The 27,964-nt window shown below is 35.2% G+C and overlaps 1 protein-coding gene across 2 annotated transcripts; it reads left to right on the top strand.

The window, feature by feature from the left end:
* The first annotated feature begins 28 nt into the window (after nt 1–28).
* On the top strand, nt 29–27,910 carry LOC128211553 (uncharacterized). 2 transcript variants are annotated; one of them, XM_052916465.1, is made up of 19 exons: nt 29–121; nt 1,670–2,280; nt 3,999–4,099; nt 4,331–4,508; nt 4,867–5,008; nt 5,769–5,896; nt 7,467–7,524; nt 8,175–8,241; nt 9,149–10,605; nt 11,578–11,692; nt 12,092–12,205; nt 12,908–13,038; nt 13,638–13,710; nt 14,121–14,240; nt 18,501–18,651; nt 19,287–19,350; nt 19,809–19,969; nt 20,456–20,598; nt 21,422–27,910. In XM_052916465.1, the coding sequence occupies exons 3-19, from the start codon at nt 4,000–4,002 to the stop codon at nt 23,173–23,175; spliced, it is 4,956 nt and encodes a 1,651-aa protein (XP_052772425.1). In that variant the 5' UTR covers nt 29–121; nt 1,670–2,280; nt 3,999; the 3' UTR covers nt 23,176–27,910. The 2 variants fall into 2 exon arrangements, with proteins under 2 accessions (XP_052772425.1, XP_052772426.1); XM_052916466.1 differs by lacking the exon at nt 1,670–2,280 and having other exon boundaries at nt 46–65.
* Nucleotides 27,911–27,964: the final 54 nt, after the last annotated feature.

Below are 27,964 nucleotides of genomic sequence, written 5' to 3'. Positions count from 1 at the left end.
CGTAGTATTTAAATAATAACCGAAAGTATCCGAATGCACCAGAGAGAATCTCCCAAAACATAGAAGTTAGCAATTGTTTCTGTTTTTGCAGTGTCTAAACGTATATTTCAGTATAAATTCAGTAAGTACATGCTGCTATTTAAATCACTCTGCATGCATCTTCATTATAATAATGAATAAAGCCTTCATGTGTTATGCATTTCACTGACAGACTGGTGAAGGACTTTCCCAAACATGGCCCAAGTTTCTTTTTCCTCTGTGCTTCGTTTATTTCAAGCTTTTTATTAACTAGCACAAGAATGATATAAGATGAAAAAAACACACATCAGCAACAGATGTTCAAATTGATAAAAGTAGAACAATGTATAACTTTACCAAGTTATTCACCCCAAATAATATTGTCACTGTCAGCATGGTTTGAGTGTTTTAGAATGACCCTATGGTGACATCAAACAGCGGTCATTACTTTTTAAATTTGCTTGACCTGGCAGGAAATTGTGACATTTATACTATTTATACTAAATTGTTTCGATGGAAGTGGTTTACCACCTTGTCTGTCACAACCCAACATGACTTGATAATTTCACGGCAGAAACCCTGCTGTTGTATATAGTACCCGACAATGAATAAATATAAACTTGACCTGTCTGGTCAGACTAGTTGTCTGACTAGCCCAAAGACATTTGCACTACCTCAAAATGTTCTTGCGATCTATATTGTGATTAAACTATATGAAGAACAAAACGAAAAGTGCTTTCGAAATCATATGCGCCTGGTAAAACTGTAAAAATTGACTTCCAAATATTTCAATGCACCATGTTTCCTTTCAGCAATGGTGTAATACATCCAGGCAATTTTGCCAGTCAGCCCTATTTGTGGCTAAAAAACCCAATGTTTATGAGTTTAGGGAAAAATTATCATAGTACCTTTTTGGGGAACAAATGAAGTAAAAATAACATTAAACAGTAAATATGTCACAAAGAAACACCATTCATTGAATAAGGAGATTCTCATTATATTTAAAAAAGTGTTTTTGGAAATGGTTCATATCATAGTCTTTTTTTTGTAAGAACAGGTTCTGGCCCTTTGCGAAGTAGCTCAGTATTGGCTATGGCAAAGAAGGGTTAAAAAGCCCTGCATCTTATCATAGTTCATCTCATGTATTCCTTTCTAAAAATATGCACCATGCCATTTTGGTTAACTTTCATACAGGAAAGCTTTTACTGGCAGCTGCCCATGTTTTCAGTTATACTTATATTTACTGCAACAACAAGCAAAGTTATTGAAATAGTACACAAGCCCTTCTGCTTGGTGATGTAGCTGTTTTGTACCATGATATCAAGGACTAGGGTTACTAACCTAGTGTGAAGTCGGACAGTCTGAGTACATGTTTGGAATTGAATAACATGTTCCAAAGGATAAGATTTTTTTTTGGAACGTTCCAATGTTCGTGACAAAAGTTTATCATTTTAGAGTCTCAAAATTGAGAGCATTAGTATGATTGTCTGTGCAAATTATCGCATTGGTTCCTAGTGGAACCAATGAAACTGCCTTTCAAATTATGAAGCATAGTGTGTTGGGGTTTTGACGGTGTTGCAGGTGCAATAACCTCTAATTTTGATATTGAATTAAGCTTTTGAATTGTGATTTTTTTACTTTTATTTTTCAGGCCTTCAGTGAATACACATCAAGTTGAGTGTGTTGAGCAGCATCGTGGACAATTATCTAGAACACATTTGTATTGAAATCAACTGTGGAAAATTACTGTTTTAATTCAATTCTGTTATCATTCGGTCAGTGCGGTCAATTTGTTAAGACTTTTATTCTCTTCAATTTAGTAACACATAAAAAAGCTGCACATATAGTGTTAAAGAGTTTTACGCACGGCTGGATTTGAGGGGCCTTTGGCCTTGTAGGACACAGCTTCATTTGATAGGCCTTTGATTTCTGATATCAAGAGGTTTCAAGCTGTAAAATCGGTAATTGTAAAGAAAAAAATTAATTTTAACAACACCGGGTGATGAAATAGCCTAGCATCAAAAACACAGCAAGCCATATCTAGTATTTCACAGAAACTCATTGTGATAACAGCTTGTAAGCGGGACAAACTTGTTTTAAAGAAATATTGCAAGCTTTGACAAAACTATTTCCTTATTTACAACTTCCATAACTTCCATTTGCCTGCCATATTATTGACCAAGAAAGACTAATTAGAAAATCACCAAGGAGACGACCTTCCTGAAAATTTCACTGGAGGTTCAAGAAGGAGGGGGATCGGAGGTGTGTATTTCAAACTGCCTTATTAATAAGGCCTTTTTCTGCCAAATTTGGGAAAAGTCCTTAGACATTATGGGAAAATTTGTGTCACGAAATATGCTATTTTGAGAAAAATAGTCGCTTTACATAAAATAAATGGAATATTTTTAGGGCTGTAACGATTCATCGGTGCATCGTGAAATCACGATTCGGTACCCGAAGATATACTGTATCGTATCGCATTGTAAAAAATCGTGTGTATCGCGTATCGTTAGATTCGTTATTTCGACTTAAGATTTTTATGCTTAAAACACTTTCCAAACATCTTTGCATGATCTGGTCAATTTGTTAACTTTCATTTTTAACTGTCAAAACAGGGAAAGCCACTTCAGCCGCATTTTCGCAAACGGCAGTAGAGCTAGCGAAATACGTTACAACTAGTTACCTTACTTACCTACACCATGTTTATTTTTCAAACTAAAATGAAAAATGAAATGAAAATTATTAAAAAATGTGCAATTTAATTTTCTTTTTTTAAAATTGAATGACAAAAGAAATGGAATAAAAATGGAATCTGCGAACTAGCTGTATGCGAAAATGCGGCTGAAGTGGCTTTCGCTGTTTTGACAGTTTATAGTCTTCTGCAAAGTCAAGATTGGCGGAAGGAAATACTACCGATAGTAAAGAGAAACCCTAGAGAAATGCGCCGGCAAAATATAAGTTCAAAGCTTGGAAGAACTTTGGTTTTGCAAAGTCAGACAAGAAATTAGTTATTTGTAAATTGTGTCTGGCCGAATTAAAATATAATAGAAACACTACAAACACGACCAGGCATCTTCGCCGATGCAAAATAATAAAAACATTAAAAATATGTTTTTAGTAAGGATATGCCCAACAATTTACAAAATAGGCAAACATTAAAGTCCTACATAAAAAAATATATATAAACGTATCGTGATATATCGTGAATCGTGTACTCCGTATCATGATACGCATCGTATCGTGAGTTGAGTGACGATACACAGCCCTAGATATTTTACAGTTAAAAGAACAGAACAAGCTTTTCTGTCTCCTGCAAATAAGGAAATAATTAAATATCGGTCTCTTTTCCCTTTCAAAAGACCTAAAATCGCTGAAATATCAATCCATGTAAGCAAAAATATCTATTGCAATAAATCATGACAATTCATATTGTATACTGATATCTCTGAATGTGGTGAAAAACGATTTCTGAATTCAGTAATCCCCAAAACTTTACATCACACAATTCATTAGGCAGTTGAATGTACCATTACCGGTAAAAAAACATTCATTTTTTGGGGGGGATTTTTTTCTCCAGAATGGGAAAAATATATATTTTGCTAGTGGAATGAGTCTGATTGTCAGACGCTTGGGAACTATAGAAAAAGGTCTGATAATATCAGGGATGTGATTTGTTACAAATTGTCCGCATATTCGTGGGTTTACCGGTATGTCGATCTAATGGCTCCAGAGACCAAATAACATTGGTTGTTACTGTATTTGTTGTTTGATTGATACTCCACGAAGCTTCAAATTTTAAGCCAGGAAAGCTCTTAAAAGGGCTCCTAAAAAGCCTGTTTTGCTTCTGAGGCAGAGTGCTTTGACCTCATTAAACCCCATTGGTTGCTCAAAGCACATCAAAACCCAAATTCTTTTGTTGTACCATGGTTGATGAGATGGCCCCAATATATATTTGTAACGCTGTAAAGTGACTGTTGCAGGATGTCCGGGGAGGCGGCGACGAGCTGTGACTGGGGGGTGCTGGCCGGGCAGGTGACACAGGTGGTCGACCCACACTGCTTCTGGATGCAGATATGGACAAGTATGACTTGAAGACTAGTTTTTATCCTACTGTGGCTTCAGTGATGATTCAAGTGATATCTTATGGTTATGATACTTATTGTTGTATTAAATGTCAATATCCTATAAAGACATCCAGTTGGTTTACAAAATTTCAAAGAGAATTGATAATGATAAAAATTGAAGAAAAAAGATGATTTTCAGATAAAATAATTAAATCTTTGTTTTTATCATTTTTTTGCCTATTATTTAGGTGAAAGCTTGGCAGTGGTGGAGCAGTTCCAAGAACAGCTTGGCCAGTTCTGTAGTAAGAGTTTCAATCCCGTGTCAAGCAGTGAGGCCCTGGAAGGGGGCCAGCTGGTTCTAGTGGACTGTCATCCCCAGGATGGGCCTCGCTGGAGGAGAGGCCTCATCGCCAGAGTCATGGATAGGTAAACTGATAGAATTAAATGCTCACTTCAAGCAGAAGGGCCACCGAGGATAGGTAAGCAGGGTTTCAAGCAATAAGACCCTTCACGGGCGGCCATCTGGAGCTGATGGACTGTCTGCTTTAGCACTTGCTTCACTTTAGGATGGCCAATAACACAAGAATACAATCTCAGGAAACATGGTGCCAACGAAGGTGATTAATATAATGTTGTAATAAGCTGTTTAACTAGGCTAAAAACAAAGAACCTGGGCCGGTATTAGACTCCGACACCAAATTATTTAGGCTCACTACACTATGTATTTATGTTTACATATATTTATGAAATAAGCTTAATATCATGTAAATCATATTTTTTACAGTGAGAACTGCGCAGACATTTTCTTTGTGGACTATGGCAACACAGAAACATGCGGTGTTGAGGATGTCTGCTCCAGTTTTCCCGACAGCTTCAAGTCACTGCCTCCCCAGGCTGTGAGATGTGCCCTCGCTGGTGTCAATCCGGTATGAAATATAATTTAGTCTCATTGGCCAATTTTTAAGTGAAAAGCTTTGTTTTCATAAATGGTATCCAGGGATAATTCTAGAAAGCGATTTTTGCAATTTCTCAGATAAAAATCATTTAAATCGCTGTGAATATATAAGGATAAATAAAATAAATGCATGATATCCTCACCCTTGCTCGTAGTTGGTGTTTTTGTACCTATTCGCTTTTGTTGTTTATTGAATTAAAGTGTCCTTATCACTTATTGTCTCTCTTTCTATTGAATTACAGCGTCGTTGTCGACTATGGTCTGCTTGTGCCTTAACAATTATATTCATCAATGTCATTTACACACTTGTTTTCAGGTGTTTATGCTTCCCAAACTAGTTCTGTTTACTCGGATGTCAATCTGCATTTAATAAGTGTCTACAATATCGGAAGTGTTTTGAAAACATTGTTTTCATTCATTTCTTATTAAAAGTCTCTCTGAAAATAAAATTCTCACCAATTTTGGACATATGGGACAATTCTCTCATTAAAACCTGACATAGAATTTACCCTGTGGTCAAAATCAAACTGTATACGATCATGGTTATCCTGTATGTTAAAGGCATGTTTGTTGGCAGTGCTGCAGCTGTGTTTTGAAAAGGGCAGGGTGCGAAGTCAGAAAGAGCACTTTTGACAGTTTGCACATCAACATGTCAATGTTCCATTACACAAAGTTATTGGTAGATCTGCTATTCCATATCAAACCTAATATACCATGCTATTGTTTGACAGATTGGGCGTAACTGGACAACCCGGGGGACGAAAACATTCCAGCGGTTGGCAGGGGATGGGGTCCTCCATGTGGTCATTATAAACTGTGACCCGATCTCCAACTTCTTCGAGGTGGTGCTCTATCCAAGGTGTGTGTGGTAAATTCTCTGTGCAATCTAGTGTTAATTGTCTTAATGCAGTGTATTTTTTAACCTAAAAGGGAATGGTGGCGGGCCCTTTGATAGGGCAAAAATAGCATTGCTTTGGCAAAAGGGGGAATAAAACTAACATGATACATATAATGTTCAAAAAATATATATATGAATGACACTACATTGCTACAATTGCTAAAACAAATAATGTTAAGAGGTCAATGCTCCTTGAAAAGATATATATTTCTCCCACCTCAGATAAGTAGATCCCATAATTTAACCATGCTAGAAATTCTTATCTTGCCCACGGACGAAGATAAAATGCCCGTATGGAACTCCTTTTTAATGGTCGCATTGTAATTACCTCCCTTGTTGAAGACTGTCGTCTGTAGCATCATGGAAACCTTGTTTTATGGCAATATTTAGAACACTAATTAATAATTTCCCGCTTCAAATGTTACCATAAAACAGTTTTCACGCACCTATCAAAAAATAATGCTTCGATCTCCTTAGAACTATTTGACTATTAACATAATTTGAATCACTGCGGGCATATACATAGGCAATTATTTTCACTAAGCACAAAAGAGTTCCAGCAAAAAAATACATTTTTACTTAATTTTGTTTAACTGAGGTGGGAGAAAAAGCATCTACCATAGCCGCTCGTGTACGATAGGTTCATCCCGACCCTACGCTCGGGTCGGAATGAACCTTTCTTACACTCTCGGCCATGGAAGATACTTATAATATATATTCTTTTTTTTCAAAGATATATTTTTACCTGGGCATGGGAAAAATATACCTTTTCAGGGGTAAATGATGCCAAATTTCTTCCCTTTTGCCCATTGTTATGAATAGAAAAATTGTCATTTTAATGTATAGTAAATTTTACCAAGCTGTAGGGTTTTTATATGTAAGTTATGGCATTCAAATTCTAAAAATGGCAAAGGTGCTGTCAGTTTTCCCAATTTTGACAAGGAACTTTGCTTAGACTGCTGTTAAATCTTCTGGAAAGTGAACTTATTTGAATGGCAAGAAGCAGTTATGGACATACGGTTAAAATAATGTTATTAAAAACTATGATGTCATTATTATGATGTAACTGAAAAACGAGAAGCGGCACCCATTGTATGGTTTTTAAGGTAATTGGTATTCTAAAGGAACATCATTTACTCTATATGTCCATTATTTATATCAAGCAATGCCATTAGTTACATCATACTTAGCTCCAGTGAAGACCAACATTGAAAAACACCCCTGTTAGCTCAAACTTATTGAAACAAGTTATAACAACATTATAATAATTGGAACTATGTTACGCAATTGGTCTTGTGTTGTTGGGAAGGAAAGAATATCTGGATTATGGAGGAAACCCATAAAACTCACTTTCATCCTGGCAAGGAATCAAACTCAGGAAGCCTTGGTGAGAAGCAAGTGTGCTAACCCCTGCTCTAACCTGACAAGCCAACTCCACCTGTTGTCTGTATAGATAGCATGCTGATTTATGAAGACAAATCTGCGCCATGAATCCAGCGTACCTTCTGCCATATTTTATCTGTATTTACAGTGATGAGGACAATGGGCAATCCATCTCTCACAGCCTGCTGGAGGAGGAGGTGGCTATGGTCAGTACAAATATGCTATCCATCAACAGTTTTTATTGGTGATAAATTGATAATATTAGATTTTGGTGCCTGGCAAGCCTCGTTACCGGCATTCGCATTTATCATCTGATCCCAAATCTTAACATTTACAAATTCACGCTAAGGGCATTGGGATACATTAAAACATACAACCTACTTTTCAAATTGATTGTCCCCTCTTAGATGGTTTGTTCTTACTAGTTAGAAGCCAAAAAACAGCAGGAACCTTGCCCTATAGAATTTGTTGATTTTGCCCTCCTGGGTTCGGCTGTATGTTTAAATTGAATAGCCCCAATATTAAATCATCTTAATGTAAAAAATGCGTCAGAAATATAGCAATTTATAAATGGTGGCTGAAGTGTTCATCCTGTTAAGTTTAATCTGATGGAAATCTTCTACATTGTTACTTTGAAGTAAGTTTATGGAAAAATAATAAATGATATGTACTTGTATTATAATTATATGTCTTGTTTTTTAGTTATCACAGAAATAAAATAATGCTATCTACATTCTTTTTTTTTATGATTTTTAATTCACCGTTGTACCAAATAAAGGTTGTTGTTGTTGGTTATACTTTTTTGGGGGAATGAATTCGTGTTATTTAAACAGTTTATTTTGTTTGATATTTTCAGCCTACCGATAACTTGACACTGCCAGAATTCTTCAGGGATGTCCCTGGAACGCTGGACAGTTTGTCAGGTAGTTTATATTATAAGCCGCTCTTGTTTTTAAAATGATGTCACCAAAATGACATAGCAACATTACGCTTCTTATATTGAAATGTGAATTAACAATAATTGCCCATTGAATTGACATTTTCATTAATTTTAGTGCTATAAAAACAGAAAATGTGTTGATTTTCTATGTCAGATCAAAATTTGTATATCACCCATGATTACAGAACTTAACTTTTTCACTTACCGCTATGCCACTCAATTTTGGGTCACTTGATGAAATACAATTCGACCTTACACCGAAATTCAACAAATGTCCTCTATGGTATTGTTATGAAGTTGCATCCATTATTAAACATACAGTAAAACCCCTAACATTAACCAACCTTTTCCTCTATAATTTAATGGTCATAACCCCCCCCCCCAAAAAAAAAATAACCACACACAAAAAAAACCTAAAAACAGGCACCTCGTTATTCAGTAATACCACCACTTAAATTCAGTCCCTTTTAATTAATTACACCTTAAATTGATCCGTTAATGTGACCGTAGGCAATTTGTTGGCAGATATACATGTTTGTGTTCTTACCTCAACTGACATGCAATTGAATAGTATTCACTCAGCCACAGATGCAGACTCAGACTATAGCTCCATATTTGTGAAATAAAGCGGCACATGTTGCCTGGTACATAACTTAAGATAAAACCAAAACTAAACTATGCAATACCGATACCCAGCAACACATGTATTCCACCACTTGACCAATCACAACCCTTATCAGTACAAAGTCATTAATGAATCCAACCTGCTATTATGACCATTTTCTCAAGGTTCCATAACTGGTCTGATTAGAGGGTTTTTACTGTAGTGTATTTAATGTTTTACTTCTACATACTAAGACATGTATAGAAATTTATTTGATATTTTTCAGATGTAGGGAATAAGCAAGGCAGTCTTGTAGCGAATAAAGAAGTAGAAAAGGCAGCACCTGTCACTCCGCCAAAGGCTCCCCCTGCTAGCTCTGAGAAGTACATTCCACCTCATGTGAAAAATCCAGGAGCTTTGTCAGGGGCCCTGCCACCAGGATATGATCAACCTCAGGCCCCTGCAGCAGGATATGTAAAACAATCTTCTCCAGGCCAGGGCTCAGCCAATAAAAATGGGAAACCAAGCCCTTATGGTGGATATGGAAAACAAAACTCTGGATATAATCAGAACTATTCGCATGATTATGGGAAACATGTCTCTGTGTATTCCAATAACCATCAGAATTCCCCACCTGGCTCAAGAAATGTGCACCAGTCTGGATTTAGACAACAAAGCAGTGGCTACTACAGATCACCTACTAAAACCAGTCCAGGGGTTGATCTGAAAGAAAAAGAACCAGTCAATGATTTCTTCCCATTCCAGACTGTGTCTGTCTACCCTCCATCTTCGGGCAGTCCATTGAAAAGTCCAGTGAAAGGGCCAAGGGAAAATGCACAAGGACCGACAAATAGTTCTTACTTTCCCCCCTCACCAAGCAAATATTCCAACAATAATCATGGGTATGGTGATAATTATCAGAATGGCAGGCAATCTTCAGGTGACATTGCAAAAAACAATGGATACAATGACAGTTACTCAAACAGGAGCCCAGATAAAAGGTTTGCCAAATTTAACAGCCATTCACCAGCAAGCAACACATTTGAACCAAGCTTCATGGCTCAGCAGGCTGATGAAAGACACAGCTCTCCAAACCAGTCCAAGCATCTGCGGTCTCGCGCCAGTCCGTTTTCAAGCCCAGAGAAAGAGGACAGTCCCAGGCCAAGGCCAAGATTAAACATAGAGGCGGCCAACTCCCCCGCCCCATTTTATCCTCCCCGCTTCACCCACCATCATCACAATGCAGCCATGGAAAACCTGCCCTCTCACCATCAACCTGGCCCAGCACAGAGAATGAAGCTCCTCCCTCCAGACTTCTACCAGTCACAAGCTCCGCCTTCCCTCAGCTCACAAGCCCAACCCTCTCTCACCCCGCCAGATCAGTTTCAGGCAGCTCGCAGCCACAGCCAATCAAAGGAATACGGTTCAACCTATGACCGAGAGGATACTAGAGAATTCTCAAACAAGTCAGACTACAGTTATAGTGACAACTATGCTCATGGCACTGAGCATTATTCACAACAATGGCAGCAAAGTCCTAATGGCAACAAAATTAATAGTAATAACATCAGCAGTGTCAGTGATTATCCTGCCAAAGAGGTCAGAAAGGTGAGCTCTAGTCGGAACGCAGTGATTTATGAACGGCAGGACAGCCAGGGCAGGACGGTAGAGAAAAGCCCTGATACACCTTACATCGAGGGCTTCAATTTCAGCGAGCTTGATCACACACACATGATTACAAAGGTGAGGATATCGATGGTTTGCCAGTGTATTAATACTTTATTTTAATGGGTATGTTTACACACATGTTTTTTGTTTTTGGTAATGTTGAAGCTACTGTATAGATTTAAAAGTTTGTATAAGCAAACAAAACTGTTTCTATAGTACCCATGGGTCCGACTATCGGACCCATTCCCAAAGCAATATATAAGATATGAATTTTTCCCAATCTTCAGAAAAAAACCCAATCAAAAGTAAAAAAAATAAATATGTTTTTTATGGAAGTATTTTTACCTGTACTTGTTCATTTTCAACATCCTAATAAATTATGTGTTGTATATTTTTGTGGATATTTGAATTCAGAAATCATTGATTTTCAACACATTCAGAGATCAGTATGAAATATTATCTGTCATGATTTATTGCAACAGATACTGTACCTCAAGTATTGATATTTCAGCCATTTTTGGTCTTTTAAAAGAGAAAAGAAACTTATATTAAATAATTTGACAGCTTGTTCTTTTAACTGTAAAATTTCCCAATTTCGTCATTTTCGTGACGCAAATTTTCCCAAAATGTCTTACATGTAGAGGGCTGCCTTTCTACATACTCAATGTTAGGGGATGGGGCTGGAGCCCTGAGAAAGGGGATTTATCATAATCATTATCTTTTCTAAGAGGGGAAATTTTTACATCGTGCAACGATACTTGTTATAACATTATAATTAAATTAAATTACATTTATGCAACAAGTTTTCTAAGGAAAAAAACAAGCCTTTGTTTTAAATTACAACTTCTGTTAGATTTTATTTTAATCATATAACACAAGTTCTTTGCCATTATTCAATGAATTGTTGGATGCTAAATTAGAAGAGCGAAATGACTTTGATATATTTTATAGTCTTATAGATTTAAATACATTTGGGTTGTATTATACTATAAACAGGCATTATTATGTGAGTACTGTTCTATAATTATTAAATTTATGAATTTTAAGGAGCACCTGAATGAGCGTGAGGCGGCTGAGCGACTGAGGGCTCTTCAAGAGGAGGCTGCGATGGTTGAGAAGGAGACAGCAGAACAGTCCGCCCTCGTCAACCTCGCTAGATTTGGTATGGCTGGAATCACGAGCTGCATTGGTTAACTTGTCTGTTTAAGAAGTATTATTGAATGCTATCCACCTTTGAAAATGCTGCAGTTCTGTAATATACATATAATTGGTCTTGTGATATAATATAGATTCCATTGCATTGAATTACCGTATTCAAAGTGAACAACTCCAGTATATTCATATTGATTTAAGTTTTTAGGAGCATTCTGTTTATGGTCTTCAATATTCAAGCTTTTTTATTAACCTTCTTTTCTATTCTGTCTTTACCAATGTTTTAAATGCATTATGCTTAAAAATTCAATAGCCAATTTGAAATATTCAATAATCAATCAATATATTCCATAACCACTCTGAAACCATGAGGAAATCATATACTTGTAATCTTGTACTACATTGCCAGGTAACCGTCAGAGCCACTCAGACACAGAGCCATGTGACGATGCGGAGCTGGAGCCGGATATTGTGGACGAGATAGCCAACGAGATACGCTACACCACGCAGTACAGGACTAAAGGTGAGTGATTACTCCTGACCCCAATTTTTCGAAAGTTTCTTGAAAATTCCAAATCAGATTGTAAGTCACATTTTGGAAAGCTGTAGTTTATTGTTGTTGAAATTATAAAAGCCCACAAATAAATGGTTAAAGATACACTCTTACTCCCAAACAAGATTTATCACAATTAATACGAGTGTTTTGCAATACCAAAAAGGATGAATAAATGTAGAAAAAAAAGTTTTTTATGAAGGATATAGAGTTTAATTTTAAAGAAAGGAGCAGAAAACATGGTTTTTATACCTTATGAGACGACAGTAGTTCACAGTAAATCTTTTAGCACTCACCAATCATTTAATGTTTTTGCGTTTTCATCTATTAAATACACAGTTGCAATCTTGTTATCAGTTATTTATATTTTCCATAAATGCATTATTTAGGAGGTAGTTAAGTGTACATCACTCAAAAGTGTGTTTGTTATACATGTGTATGTATTGATTTTGAATAAGAGTGTCACAAGTATAACAACATACTTAATTATTTATAAAAAAAACCCAACAGAATTTTGTGGGGGGGAATTCCTTATTCCAAGGGTAAATGTCATTTCCAATTACTGAAAAAGCAACAAACATAAGTAAATCAAGTTTAATGAGGGTAGTTAGGATTTTAACTTGAATAGACGTATATTGAATGAGTAGATCAAGTTTAATAAACATATTTCAGAGTTGGAGGAGTTACGTCGATCGCCTGTAAAGAAGGCTGGTCAGCCAGCAGAAAGAGACGTTCCTAACAAACTAGAGGGTATACCAGCCTCCTACATCAGCGATATAGATTTCTCCGAGGCTGTCAGGGAGGTGGGTACTCAAGTGGAAATGAAAGTGGAAATGAACACTTTTTGTGTCGTTATTAACAAATTCGAATTACACATGTAGTTAGAAATAAATGAGAATGCTTTAAAATTGATAGAAAGAATCAATTAAATTTGGTGTGCAGTGCTTTTGTTAGTACTGATTTATGATATGTACATGTATGCTATTTCTTTAAGATGCACTCTTACTCCCGGATCAGATTTACCACAATTAATAATATTGTTTTAATATTCCAAAAAGGATGAATAAATGTCAAAAACAATGGTTCATATGAAGGATATCGAGTTTAATTTGAAAGAAACCAGCATAAAACATGTTATTTTTACCTTATAAGACTATAGTAGACCACAGTAAATCTTTTAGCATTCACTAATCATTTAATAGTTTAGCACTTTCTATTAAACACACTGTTACAATCTTGTTATCAGTTATTCATATTTTTCATAAACGCATTTTTTAGTATGTAGTTAAGGTTTATCAGTCAAACTTGTTGTTGTTATACATGTGTCAGTATTGATTCTGAATAAGACTGTCACTTTAATACTTTATAAATTTGCTACATTTTTAAATTGATCCATTTTAAGGTGTTGGAGTTTTCCAGGCAAGAAGAAAAGATTGACAACACCAAGGCGCTACTGGACAGCATCTTTGAGTCACGTAGGTGGACAGTGAACTTATCATAAAATTAAGGCTCTTTTGGACAGCGTCTTTGAATCAAGATTATACTTTGAATAAATCAGGCGGAAAATGAAGTCTGTTTTGACTGATCATAGTTAAAATATGAAAGCAATAATTGGTTTGATCATATGGCTAGATAATAACAGTTAAATGATTTAAATTTAGGGTTTATTTTTCATGCATTTTTGTGCATATGAATATGAGGTCATGAAGAAATCAGATTTCGGTAGAAATAAGATGTTTTTGAGAATAAGAGCAACACCTATATGTGTCAACTGCTAGTGTAAAACAGCATTCCTATCAGATTTAAAATCCCTAATTCCTACGACAAACATAGCTGTAAGCACTCATTCATTTCTGTAACTGTTATAATGTGTCTCTGATTCCAGTACGCAATGTGAACTCGGAGAAGCAGCTGTACGACGTGTTGTTGCTTCTGCTGGCGTACGCCATCCGTGAATACAACCTGTTCCGCTGCGTCATCATGGATGCCATCAACACCCTAAGCTGTAAGTCAAGGAGATAGTTGCCTAGACGGAGCGCTATATCAGAGTACCACATAAGAGCCCTTTTTACCTAAGCAATGACCTGAATCAAAATAGCTCTATTGCGTTTAAAGCTGCACTCTCACAGATTGAACGTTTTGACAACTTTTTTATTTTATGTCTGCGAACGAGCCAATTTATGCAAACATGGGTGGAAACCAGTGATATTATACTGCTGACAAAAAATCAGAACACAGATATTTATGTTTAAGTTCAAAAATGTATGTTTTGTGCATTTTTATTAAACCGTTAGTAATGCTTTTAGCCTTAAAACATCAATTTTCTAACGGAAATGTAAATCTGCGATCTGATCTTTAGTAAGCCCGTATACCACTGGTTTCTAGATACTTACACAAAAAATCCCTCATTCCAAGTCAAAAATATAAAAAAATTGTCAAAAAAGTAAATCTTTGAGAGAGCAGCTTTAAAATAGAATAAGATTACCAAATAGTAAAAGGGCGAGATAGGTTAAGCCCATCCTCCAGAGTGTCAGCATGGTTTTTACAGTACAGAATATCTAATTAACAACCTAAATCAAAATAGAGCTATGTGCAAGGAAGTCACAGGTATCTAGGCTGTGCTCTTTGCTTACCTATTATTTGCATAGGATTAAGTTGTATATAAAATAGCTTTTGCAATACACACAAGGTTCACATATGAGTTAGATATGTGTTCAATGAAAAAGTAGTCTGTTTCATATGCTTAGTAAAGTTAAAGAGGCTGATGGATTTTGTTTACAATGCTGCAATACTGTATTTATATAAGTGTTGTTCTAATGATCATTTATGATAAAAATTCTGCAGCAACTATGGTTGGTGATTCTGTCTACTTCTTTTTCTTTTGAGTCTATAATGGTTTGCCCGCACATTATAAAGCTGGATCATGGCTTGAGCCCATCACATCCTCCCAGTGTAACTTAAACAAATTTTGAAGCCGAAAGGAGGGAAATTTGGATTCATTCCAGTAAAATATTTTCAACCCTTAAAACTGTTCTAGTATGGAAAATTTGGTGAATTCTTAAAATAAAAATACACAACTTGATTCCATTCTTTTATCTTTTCTGTCTTCTTTTTGCAAAAGCATTCTTGTTCAATTCTAGGCAAAATTTGAATTTCTATTTTTAGCCAAATGGCATATTTTTCCCAATCAGAACGGCTCATTTCCCGAAATGGGGAGAAAATAAAACACTGCAGTGTCTAAATCATCCTTTGTGTGAATTGGGCCAGTATTGATCTTATCCTTATCCTTAGACCTGCCTCGGTGATTCCTTTCAACCTATTGGTCAGCTAAATATACAGACCAGTCAAAACACTTAGATTCTTATCATAAAATTAAGTTCAATATAAGTTCTAATTATTGAGTATGGTCAAAGGGCCCAAAGCATTATTAAAGACACATGCCTTAAATTGTGAATCTACCTTAGTACATTCATACAGAGAAACAAAGCCCCCTTTAAGAACTGGGGTTTCAATTTTTTTAAGAAAACAAAAATAAAGACAGTAAGACATAATTTAAACAAATCTGTATTGGAATTGTTTAGAGTTGAAAATGTTCGTTTTTTAGGGATATGAATTTTGGGTCAATCCGTTTTTTAAAAAAAAAAGGTGAGAAGGTAGATTGTGAATTTCAGCCCAATTTTCAGTCGAAAAAGGAACAAAGCAAAGATACCAAAGAAATAAAGATGTTGCATTAAATCATGTTCAGTGTTTTTTGTTACTACGTGTTTCTCACTTAATCCCCTGTTGTCTAAAATGTTTAGGCAGTAAAGTGTGCTAATTGACCATACTGATTCCAGGTCACTTGGGTGTGAACATTATGTACAAGAAAGTGCAAAAGATATATGTACTTTAAAGGGACTAGGCACCAGATGATACCATTGCAAGAAAAAAAGAAAATTGTCAAAAATTTACATAAAATTGATAGCGATCTTTATAATGCATTGAATCTTTAAAGCTGCACTCTCACGGATGGAATGTTTTGACAACTTTTTATTTTTGTCATGGATCGAGCCCATGTCTGCGAACGAGCCATGGAAACCAGTGATTTAAGACTGATGACAAAAAATTAGATAGCAGATTTTTATACATTAGTTCAAAAATTGATGTTTTATGCATTTTTCTTAAACCGTTAGTAACAGCATCAAACATTAATCTTGGAACAGAAATATGAAAATCTACGATCTGATTTTTTGTCAGCAATCTTATATCATTGGTTTGCAGATATTTATGCAAAAAATTGCCTTTTCCAAGATAAAAAAAAAAAGTTGTAAAAATGGTACCAGGGTATATCTCTGAGAGCGCAGTTTTATTGTTACTGATGTATCTCATCCCTTAACACACATTTGCTTTATTTGAGTGTTTTCGCCGATTTTGGGACCATCTTGTGTGTAGTCCCTTTAAAGCATTCTTGTTCATGCCCAGGGAAAATTAGAAGTACCAATTTTAGTCAAAATGACACATTTTTTCGCCAAATGTTCAGAAAAGCCCAAATCCCAAGTCTGAAAAAATAAAACACTGCAGTGTCTTTTTTCACATTTTTGTGAATGGAGCAGTGTCCCTTAGAATTTTTTTTTCCATTTACCAAGTTAATAATGCATTCAGGTACTTTCATACAAATGTTTAATAGCGACAAATGCATAAAATTGTGAATATACTATAGTATATTTCAAACAAAGGATCAAAGCAAAGCCCCCTTTTGAAACCCTGGGTTTGAAGAATCTTTAGAAGAATGAGCGTGCATTTAAACATACCTGCACTAGTTGACTGGTTAAGAGTTGATATTTTTAGGATTTTTTTTAGGATTGTGATTTATGGATCAGTTTTTGTGAAAGTATAAAGACCAACTGCACTGATAACAAAAAATAAAGATGACGCATTTTGTAGTTTGAGTGCACAGTGCTACGTTAGCATTTCACAGTGTGTTTGTTTTTAAATGTGTGTATGTCAGTTAATCCTATGTTGTCTAAAAAGTTAAGGCTGAAGTTTTTCTTTGTGTTTTGGACATGTTTACACAGTTTTGCCAATTTGCTAATTGACCATACCAGTTCCAGTTCACCCAGGCTTGAACATATAGGTGCATGAAAATTTAAACTACTAATATAGGTTGATGAAAAGAAAATCTGCAAGTTACCAAAAGATAAGGATGATGCATTAAAGGGACTCAATACCACATGATACCATCACAAAATGAAAGGAAATTGCCAAAAAACTTACGTTAAATTGATAACAATGCGTACAACACATTGAATCTTACTTACTGATGTATCACATCACTACGACACATTATCTTTTGCAGTTTTTACATATTTTCCCAATTTGAAATTTACTTGGTCTAGTGACCAAGTCACTTCATTGCAGTCACTTCTATCTTATGTCATTTAATACTCAAGCCAGGATTAGAAAAGGGCAGCATGCTAGGTCAGAGAGGGCACCTTTGAAGCTCAGCATATAAGCCATACTGGGTAACTTGCAAGACCAATGTTTAATTCTTTTTGTGTAAGTGTTGTAGCTACTTTCAATACTAATCGTTTGTTATGTCCTTAGCTGTGATCTTCATTTTAGTGTCAAAATTATAGGATAAATATTGACCAATCAATAAACTTTTCAGATAATTTTGAACAAACCAAAGAATTAACCACTTTTATACTCTTGGCTGCTAAATAATAATTTCTTCTGATCATTCAGATTGAAATTTTTTACTTTTGGTTAAAAAAGATTTGCGGCTGCCTAAAAGAATGTTTGCAAATTTTATCTAATTTTGTTTGCCCTAAATATGTATGTGTCTAACTGGTAAACTTGTTTATCCTTCACACATTCCCTAATACCACAATAGACGTGTCAAGATAACCAATAGACCGAATTGACCATGGCTGCTTCTTATCCCCTGATGAACAATCTATATTTGTTATTTGTCTGACCTGCAAATACATGGTAGATCACAGGAGACACAATAAAACATAATGTGCTTGCAGCTATTCATTACAGTACTGTTGAAATTGGTACGTTTGTCTTATTCACTGACTGTTACATGAAAGTATGCTACATGTATAGATTTTACATCGTTGTTCAATTTATGGATTAAGAAGTTGTTAAAACGCACCATTACTATTTCAAACAGTATTAAAAAGTGAAAATTATTACGTAATGAATACTTGTTGGCCCTGGCCTGTGGTCATTGACAAAATAAACTTAAATTGAACTGTATTTTTTGTACCACGTGTTTCAGATGACCTAGAGATCAAAGAGATCCTAATGCGGGCATTGAAGAGGCAACAGGAGCTGTGTATTACTGAGCGCAAGTGTGGAACCTCCCTGCCTCAGAATTGTGCTCAAGTCATGGGACACATCTATGTTATGGCATCAGCTTGGAGTGACAGGTATTGCGCATTATTTATTCGACATGACCCTCTATTAATTAAACGACCCTCTATAATTATATACTTGATTAACAACTGTACTATTATAAATCACTGAGTATAGGACACACTTTTTTCCCCCTGGAATTCCCCCCCAAAATGCCTCATCTTATCTATGGTATAGGGGAAACATGTTAACATTAGTATAGTATTAGGCTTTTGACAAATTTTTCAAAGTCCATTTCTGGCTGGAATTGCTTGAAAAGATAAATAAATGGAAGAAAAGGTCTTTGTTTGCATTTTACTTCAAAGGGACATTACTCACATCGATACATGAATTTTGTTATATGTGCAGTTGAAAATCCGGTATGGTTCGCATCAGCAGACAAAAACAAATAAACATAGTTAAATTTTTTTAAGTTTTGAAGTCAAATTCTGAAGGCCATCACAAGATTAAAACGAACAACATTGGTGTTTATTGTTATAATTTGAAACGTGTTTATTTACGTTCATATTCCCAATAATATAGTCAGGAATGTATCGCATCAAAAATTATAAAAAAAATAAAAATGTGTAATAAAGCTGCTGTCAGAATACAAATGGTTCAGAACTGGTCTATTTCTTAATATTGATCTGGATTTAAACCATTGTTTCAGCAACGTGACCATCCATGAAAATATTTTGCAGACAGTGGAAAAATGGATACTCTTCAATAATAAGGTACAAAATTAAGTATTGCGTTTGGTTTCAAACTTAAAAACTAATAAGTATTTTTTTACCCTTATACAATGAACAAAATGTTAAACTGCCATTTTGAAAATAAATACTTCTCAAATCATTATTAATGTGTTTTATGAAATGGAAGCAAGTTTTTGCCTCACATAATGGATAAGTGTGTTATTTTTCTATTCGGCACACCAGATCAAAACCTTGTGACCTCAAGTTATTAATTTCCTTCTTATAAAAAAATGTTTTGATTCAAATGAAAAGAAAATGTAATATTTGTTAAAACCAGTCCAATGAAACCATTGCGGGTAAACCAGTCAAATTTTATCAGTCTTTGTTAACCAGTTAGTGTGAACCAGTCAAACCTGTTAGTTAAAACCAATGAATGTAAACTAATCATTGTAAACCAGTGAGTGTAAACCAGTCACTGTAAACCAGTCTACTTTCCACAGGGTCAGCAGCTGGGTCAGCAGGGTAAAGAGGGAATGTTTCTGGACTGCTTCACAGCATTCTGGGAGGTGGCCGGTCACCTGCTCTTCCATCACAACACATCGTTCCAGGCACGTATACGCACAGACATGAGGCACAAAATTCTTAACGAGAATGTTGACAGGTAGGTTATGGCAATGCCCTAATGTTTTACAGTGTAATGATATTGAGCAATAATTCAAGATCAGTCAAAGATGCAGTTGCAGTTTGTGCAATATATAGTTAATAACAGAAACTTCTCTAATTTTGATTCACTATTTCTCCATATTCGTGACTTGTTGTATTTGAGATGCAGTTGGGTACTTATTACTCTATACTACTATTTCAATTGCTGTGTTACAACAGTAAATTTGGCTTCCGATTCTTATTATTTTTTAATAGCCCGTCTTTGATCATGTCAGTATTTCCATGTTGCAGTACTCATTAACACAGATCAGAAAGTGTTTGAGTTACCCAGGCCCATAATTTCAGTTGATAGAAGCCTGACTTGCATGCAGGGGTCTTGGGTTTTCGATCCCCCGACTGGCCACATACTTTTTTGAGCTACATGGCTACACAGGCACCTTGTTTAACAGCATACCATCCTCATTCCAATGTTTATCTGTTACAGGTATATCAGGGAGCGCCTACTGGAGGAGGTGTACCTGACCATGTTCTCGCCACGCCCTCAGGCAGCCCACATGGCCACACAGACAAACCGTATAACCAGCATACCTTCCTCATGCCAGGTCAAACCATGCACCACAGATGCAGGTATGACATTGAGGGATTTAGAGCATCAATATTTTTGTGAATCAAATGTATTTGAGTTGAGGAATCTGACCTATATATGATGTCTGATAGCTCCATTAACCATAAAGTTAATTTTATATACCTGATAACCTCTTTTTAAGTCCAGAAAAGCTTGTGTGTTATTATTATTTTCTGACTATTTGTAAATTTTCTTTTTCTGCAAAGGCATAATCTTACAAAATTAATGATACCAGAATAATATGAGGTTACCAGGCATCTGGAGTTCACACGTTTGTTTATGTGATACCTTTATCCGAAAATTCACATTGGTGTATGAGATACCTTATCCAAAATTCACTTATTTGTGAGCTTGATAACTTTTCCGAAATTCACAAATTTGTGGACTGGATACCTTATGTCACCTCATATGGCTGTAAGATTAACCTAAATGTATCTCAGACTAACCTTACTAAGGTTCAAATCAAGACAGTTACCCTTGAAACAAGTCAGTTTGGTCTGGATGGCCAGACTTGTATGTATTTGTGACCTACCAGTCTATACAATCCAGACGAGGGCTTGAACAGTCCTTATTTGTGACCAACCAGTTTATACGATCCAGACAAGGGCTTGAACAGTCTGTATTTGTGACCAACCAGTCTATACGATCCAGACGAGGGCTTGAACAGTCTGTATTTGTGACCAATCACTAATATTTTTTTATCTGTTCACAAATCATTTGCCTTTTTGTTTTGATCATTATAGTCAAATGTGTTTAACAATTTATTTTTCATCAACCTATACTGTTTTGTTTTAATAAAGCATGCCAATTTTGAAATTGTTACAGCCACATACACACCAAATGACTGGAATGAAGAGCAGTTTTACAACATTAACATGGACAAATACGGAGTGTCCCCAGCCTCAGAGGGGAGCAGCAGAGATGAACAAGACACAGATCATGTGACCTCTAGCACACCCGAACCCAAGGTCAGTCTACGTCCACGAGGAAGGGGCCGAAGGTTCAGCAATGTGACCACAGAAAACCCGGGCGACAAGGGTGATAGCAGGCCTGAGAGCCCGCTAACACATGCTGATCTTTCCATGAACAATGCATCAATGAACAGTGCATCATTCATGTCAGCCACATCTGACAGCATCTATCACACTCCTGATGAGACTATGAGCAAAGACCGTAACAATGAAAATTTGAGAGATAAAAGTTTTTCTGCAAGGGGAGATTTGACTTCTGCATTTAAGGAAAATGCAGAATCTGAAAACCATGGAGATACAAGTGTTATTACCTCCACTCATCGTTCTAGTCAGTTTGGTTGTGATTCGAGTGGTGGCTCAAGGACAAGGAGTAAAGATAGTGCTAGGAAGTTTGTACCATGCTCTAGTGATAAGGGCAGGGACAATGAGACTGGTTCTGCCAAGAGCATTGTAGACTGGTTTGATTATGTCCCTAGTGCGGATAGGGGCGGTGTTACCTCAGAAGAGAAAAAACTTAAAACTAAGAAAAAACTTGATAGTGCTTCGATGAGTCTTATAGAACACGAAGATCCGTTATCGAAACTTGATCTCAAGGATAAGAAAAAGAAAAAGGAGAAAGAGGTTAAAAAAGGAAAGACTGAGGAGACAGTCAGGCATGTGAAGGAAAACCCTAGCAATAAGTTTGAAACTGCTGATGCCAAAAGCACTGTGTCGAGCACTAAAAGTGATGCATTACATGACAAAAGTAGATCTGAAAAACATAAAAAGAAACCAGCAAATGAGATGCATGTGAATAGTGATGAAGATTGGGAAAAGGGGTACAGTAATGACTCAGCAAGTGTTAAAACAGTAGGAGACAGAGACACAGTGGTTGTGGATGAGAAGAAAGACTGGTGGGGAGATGAGGTGGCACTGGAGCCAGCAGTGATTCAGGGTGTGAGTGGGTCCTGCGAGATCTACAATGATCTTGGACCAGATGTGATCATTGAGGGTGAGTTTGAGCAAGATATTGTAGATAACAAGGTTGAAGACTTTGCTGATAGTGCTGATGATAAGCTTAGCAGTAGAGGGAGTACGACAGGGTTGGAGAGTTCAGAAACTGCTAGTATTGGGAGTCGTGGGAGAGGTAGGGGAAGGGGGAAGAGAAGGGACAGTCAGGAGGATTCAGTGGTGATTACTATTCCTGCTAACCCAACAGGGAAGGATGAGTATGCATTTGAAGTGGAGGGAGAATGGGAGAGTGATTTTGAAGATGACTTTGATAACAATGGTCAGGTCGATGAAGCTTATGAGAAGGAGTTTCCATCAGCTGATCTTCATGCTGCAGTTAGGGCTAAAGACACTAAACCTGTTGGAGCTAATTTGACTACCAGCAATAATACCAGTGGTATAACCCTTGAACGTGACATATACGCAAGAACTTCTGTAGATCAAGAGTCATCACGCAGTAGAAGCCTGGCAGACTTTATCCCTGGAGTTGCAACGACTGCGGAGGAGTCTCGTCCACCACGGCCTCGGTGGACTCCTGGACCAAGACGCTGTCTCGCCTGTCATCAGCTGGACCACACAACTGATGTCTGCCCTAACAAGAAAATCATACTACTGTAGCAGGCTATGTTTGGAAAGAGTGCTTGAAACAATTTAGGCATAGTTTTTGCTCTTTGGTGTAGAAATAAATGATAAATGATGAGATGATGATGATGATGATGATGTTATTATTATTATTATTATTATTATCTTGTGTATATCAGAAGAAACCTATAGCTAAAGATCACAACTCAAAAACCATTCAAGGCACCGGTATTGATTAATTGGTTGATTGAAAAGTACAGTTGATTATATTTTGATATACCTGTGAGAACAGTGAGTTTACAGAATACATCATTTCACTGTTCCTCTCATCATTCAAGCCCATTTTACTATCATATCTCAGAAAAAGCAATGACATTTTTCCGGTAGGTTGTAAATTTTGTGAAGAAATTGCGCAATTTTGCTAATCAATGCCACCTTACAAGTGTAAATGAAATATAACCATGGATGATTTTTTTTTATTTATTTCATTGTTTGAAATATAAAACAATATAAAATACAGGTAATTAAAAATAAATAATTTGGAAGACCTTTTTATGACACTTGACCCAAAGATAAGGGTTGGCATCGCCACATGGTCTAGTTATTGCTTTAAATATAATGTAACAATTAGAATTTAAACTGAATGATTGATTGATATTAAGTGATAAAAAAACTATATTTGAAATGCTTGTACAACTATTACTTTTTAAATATATATTCCTACTGGACATAGATAATGATTTAAAAAAAAAAGCAATCATAATATAAAAAAATATGATCCTTGATAATATGTCCCATATTCGATAAATGGGCAATTGGTTTGATATTATAAATAGTTCATTGTTGAATGTTGTTTATTTTTGGGTGAAATTCTAGATGTGATTATTTGTATGAAACAGATGAAACCTAGTGCAAGATATGGCAATTGGTGCAAACAGTTTGTTTTTATGCTAACCTCTGAGATATTTCTGCTATTATAATAATAATAATCAGTTTGATCTATTGATTTATAAACAAATATTTCCTTGTATTTATTTATTTAAGATTGTTTGGCAATTATTTTTGTGTTATTTTGGTGTAATGTGCTTGAAGAAATTAAGCTTAGGATTTTCTGATACCTGGGGAATATTACCAACCAGTCAAAATATTACACTTGTTCAATGGTTACAACTGAAATATGAACAACCAGTCACACTATTACACTTGTTCAATGGTTTCAAGAAAATATTAACAACCAGTCACACTATAACATTTGTTAAATGGTAACAAATGAGATATGAACAACCATTCACACTATAACACTTTCATTAGTTAGAAAGAAAATATAAACAACCAATCACACCATGACACCTGTTCAATGATTACAAATGAAATATTAACAGCAAGTAACACTATAACACTTGTACAATAGATGCCATGGAATTATGAACAACCAGTCACACTATAACACTTGTTTAATGGTTACCATGGAAATATGAACAACAAGTCACACTATAACACTTGTTCAATGGTAACCATGGAAATATGAACAACCAGCCACACTATAACACTTGTTAATTGGTTACCATGGAAATATGAACAATCAATCACACTGAAACACTTGTTAAATGGTTACCATGGAAATATGAACAACCAGTCAAACTATAACACTTGTTCAATGGTTACCATGGAAATATGAACAACCAGTCACACTTTTACACTTGTTCAATGGTTACCATGGAAATATGAACTACCAGCCACACTTAAACATTTGTGCAATGGTTACAATGGAAATATGAACAACCAGTCACACTCTAACACTTGTTCAATGGTAACCATGAAAATATGAATAACAAGTCACACTATAACACTTGTTCAATGGTAACCATGAAAATATGAACAACCAGTCACACTATAACACTTGTTCAATGGTAACCATGGAAATATGAACAACCAATCACACTATAACACTGGTTCAATGGTTAACATGGAAATATGAACAACCAGTCACACTATAACACTTGTTCAATGGTTACCATGGAAATATGAACAACCAGTCAAACTATAACACTTGTTCAATGGTTACCATGGAAATATGAACAACCAGCCACACTCTTAACACTTGCTAATGTTTTAGACATCACAAATAATAATACTGTTCAGTCAGTGTTACGAAATGCTGTTATGGAGTTTTGTATCGCTTTAGTTTGATCCCTTTGCAACTGAAGTTCAGAATAATTTTAAAAAGGTTTATAGATACTTCATTTTCAATGATTAACAGAGGTACCTATTTATATTTTACTTTGTTAACTTTGTACTGGATGGCACAGCATAAATTCTTTGAAAATCACACCTCCAATGACTTTGAGTTCCAAATACATATTATATAATATTGCAAGTACAGTCAAACCTCGTTGGCTTGAACTCCCAGGTACCGGCAAAAATACTTATAGCCTCAAAAAAATCGGGAATGCTTACGTTCAGTATAGAGAAATCAGTCCTTAACATCCAGTTCGAGCCAACAAGGAAATCGAGCCATACGAGTTCAAGCCAATGGGGTTTGGCTGTTCTTTTGTTTATAATACACATGTACATACATGTAGAAAACAGTTCTCGGAATAATTTGACTTTTTCTTGCATGCAGCTGTGAACATTGGAGGATAATTTATTTCTTTTTTTTGTGTACGATTTTTCAACATGATTTAATACTGTATATACATGTACATGTATTCCTGTAAAATAGGTTGTAAGCCAAGATTAGAATAGAGCATGGTGTTTTGTGTCAAATTAACATGTATATATAATGTAAAAATAAATAACATTGTTGCTTTAATTGGATTTATACGTAAAGATACCAGTGTAATAGCTATACCGTCAAAAAATAATTAGCCTTTTAAATGAAGTTTTCAATTAAAAGCGATGTGGCCATAAATTCCCTCGTTAAAAAAGTGACAAAATAGCCCTAATAATTTTATCTGTACTCAAATTATAAGCTTTTTTGTTTTTTAAGTCAAATGAGTTAAAGAACATAATAATGCATTAAAGCTGCGCTCTCACAGATATACCATTTTTACAACTTTTTTTTTTTTTTGTCTTGGATCGTATATTTTCATATTTCCGTTTGAAAATTAATGTTTTATGGCTGCTTAAACTGTTACTTACAGTTTAAGAAAAATGCAGAAAACTTCATTTGTTAACTTAAATATAAAAATCAAAGATCTAATTTTTTGTCAGCAGTCTTATATTACTAGTTTCCATGGATTTCTGCATGCTCGTTCCAAGACAAAAAATAAAAAAGTTGTCAAAACGTTCAATCTGTGAGAGTGCAGCTTTAAGATTAATAAAAATATTTTTTGTATCTTTATCAAGTGTGACCTATATTTTGTCCCTTAAATAGATTAACTTCCACTACACCTTTTATGCTGCAGTGGTTTATCCATCTGGGGCGGTATTCTTGTAGCATCTTAGTGAATATTTCCAACTTAGTGAAAATTTCGTATTTTTTTTACAACGATTATTTTAAATACCCTCTACATTTTATCAAATTCATTCATATGCATCGGTTTTTTAGACCATTTTCTTGCTTATTTTCATATTTTGGTCAACATACATTGTTCGTTTTCTTAAAATTCAAATTAGAAAAAAAGGCAATTTTTCACTAAGTTGAAACTTGTTACTAAGATGCTTAATGAAAAAGGCCCCTGTATGCTTATGGTAGTTTTATTGTAACACTGCACTGTATGCTTCTATTTATTTGCGCTGTGATTCAATTGAAATGTTTGTCTTATAAGTATCTATCATGTGTTTCTGGTCTTGATAGAAAAATCTGCTCCAAGGGCACAGACATTAGACAGTAACGAGGCTTGCCGAGTGACTGCCTAAACGGCTTGCTCGAGGGTCAGGTTTTTCTATTCGGACTGGGGAAACATGAATTATATTATTTCTTGCATACCTAAAGTAGTTGAATTTGTGGAAAAATTAATGTAGAAAACAGATTTTTTATTCATTTCACCAATAATTGTGTGCGATGTTGTTTACTGACGTCATGAAGTGTACTAATTTTAGATTATTACTAACGTCAAATAGTTCCTCTAAAAATTGTGATTTGTGGTTTTGATGATTTTTTATTTTCAATTTTAATTAAAAATCTTGCATACTTATATATTTGATTGCGCTTAATTGAAAATTTTCATTAACCTTACAGCTAAGAAATAAGAAGTTGGCGTTGTTGACATGTTGGGTGTAAGACAGGGTTTTCTGGCACTGTTCACACAATTAGACGCACATGTCCGGTATGCAAGAATACAAGTTCTGAAGATTTAGGGAAATTGGGATAAAAACATACAGATACATATAATTTTGATATGTGATTATAGTATAAATGTATATGTAACATTTATAATCATTAATTCATATATATTTTCTTTCATCTTAAGGAAAAGAAACCTTATCATTTGAAAATGTTTTATATAATATTTTTTTCCTGAATTTCATTTTTGTAAATTGAAATGTTAGCAATCATTCTCTCCTCTTTCAAGTTTTTTTTATTATTATGAAGAATTGTTTATGAATTCAAGTGAATTAAAGAAAATGATAATTTAAATTACAAGTAAATTGATGTACTGTTTACATAATGAATGTACATGTTACAGAATGTGAAAACTTATGTGGTTATGGAAGAGTCATTAAAATGTCGGAAAACACAACTTAAATCAATGACTTGTTTTTGTTAGTGTAAATATGTTGTATTGTTTCTTAAAAGGATATTTATTAATAAACACTGAAATTGTGATTTTTGATCTTTGTGCATACCATGTGTAACTCTTGATGCGTGTCATGGTTGTGA

This window comes from Mya arenaria, chromosome 12 (genome assembly GCF_026914265.1).
Source record: "Mya arenaria isolate MELC-2E11 chromosome 12, ASM2691426v1".
NCBI lineage: Eukaryota > Metazoa > Mollusca > Bivalvia > Myida > Myidae > Mya > Mya arenaria.
Note: the sequence above shows the minus strand (reverse complement) of the source record. Positions and strands in the feature narration are given on the sequence as shown.

Excerpts from the sequence above, each read along its gene's own strand:
- LOC128211553 (XM_052916465.1), top strand. The coding sequence starts at position 4,000 with ATGTCCGGGGAGGCGGCGACGAGCTGTGACTGGGGGGTGCTGGCCGGG. Across the intron at positions 10,606-11,577 it reads ACACACACATGATTACAAAG|GAGCACCTGAATGAGCGTGA; the intron begins GTGAGGATATCG and ends ATGAATTTTAAG. Across the intron at positions 13,039-13,637 it reads TCTCCGAGGCTGTCAGGGAG|GTGTTGGAGTTTTCCAGGCA; the intron begins GTGGGTACTCAA and ends ATCCATTTTAAG.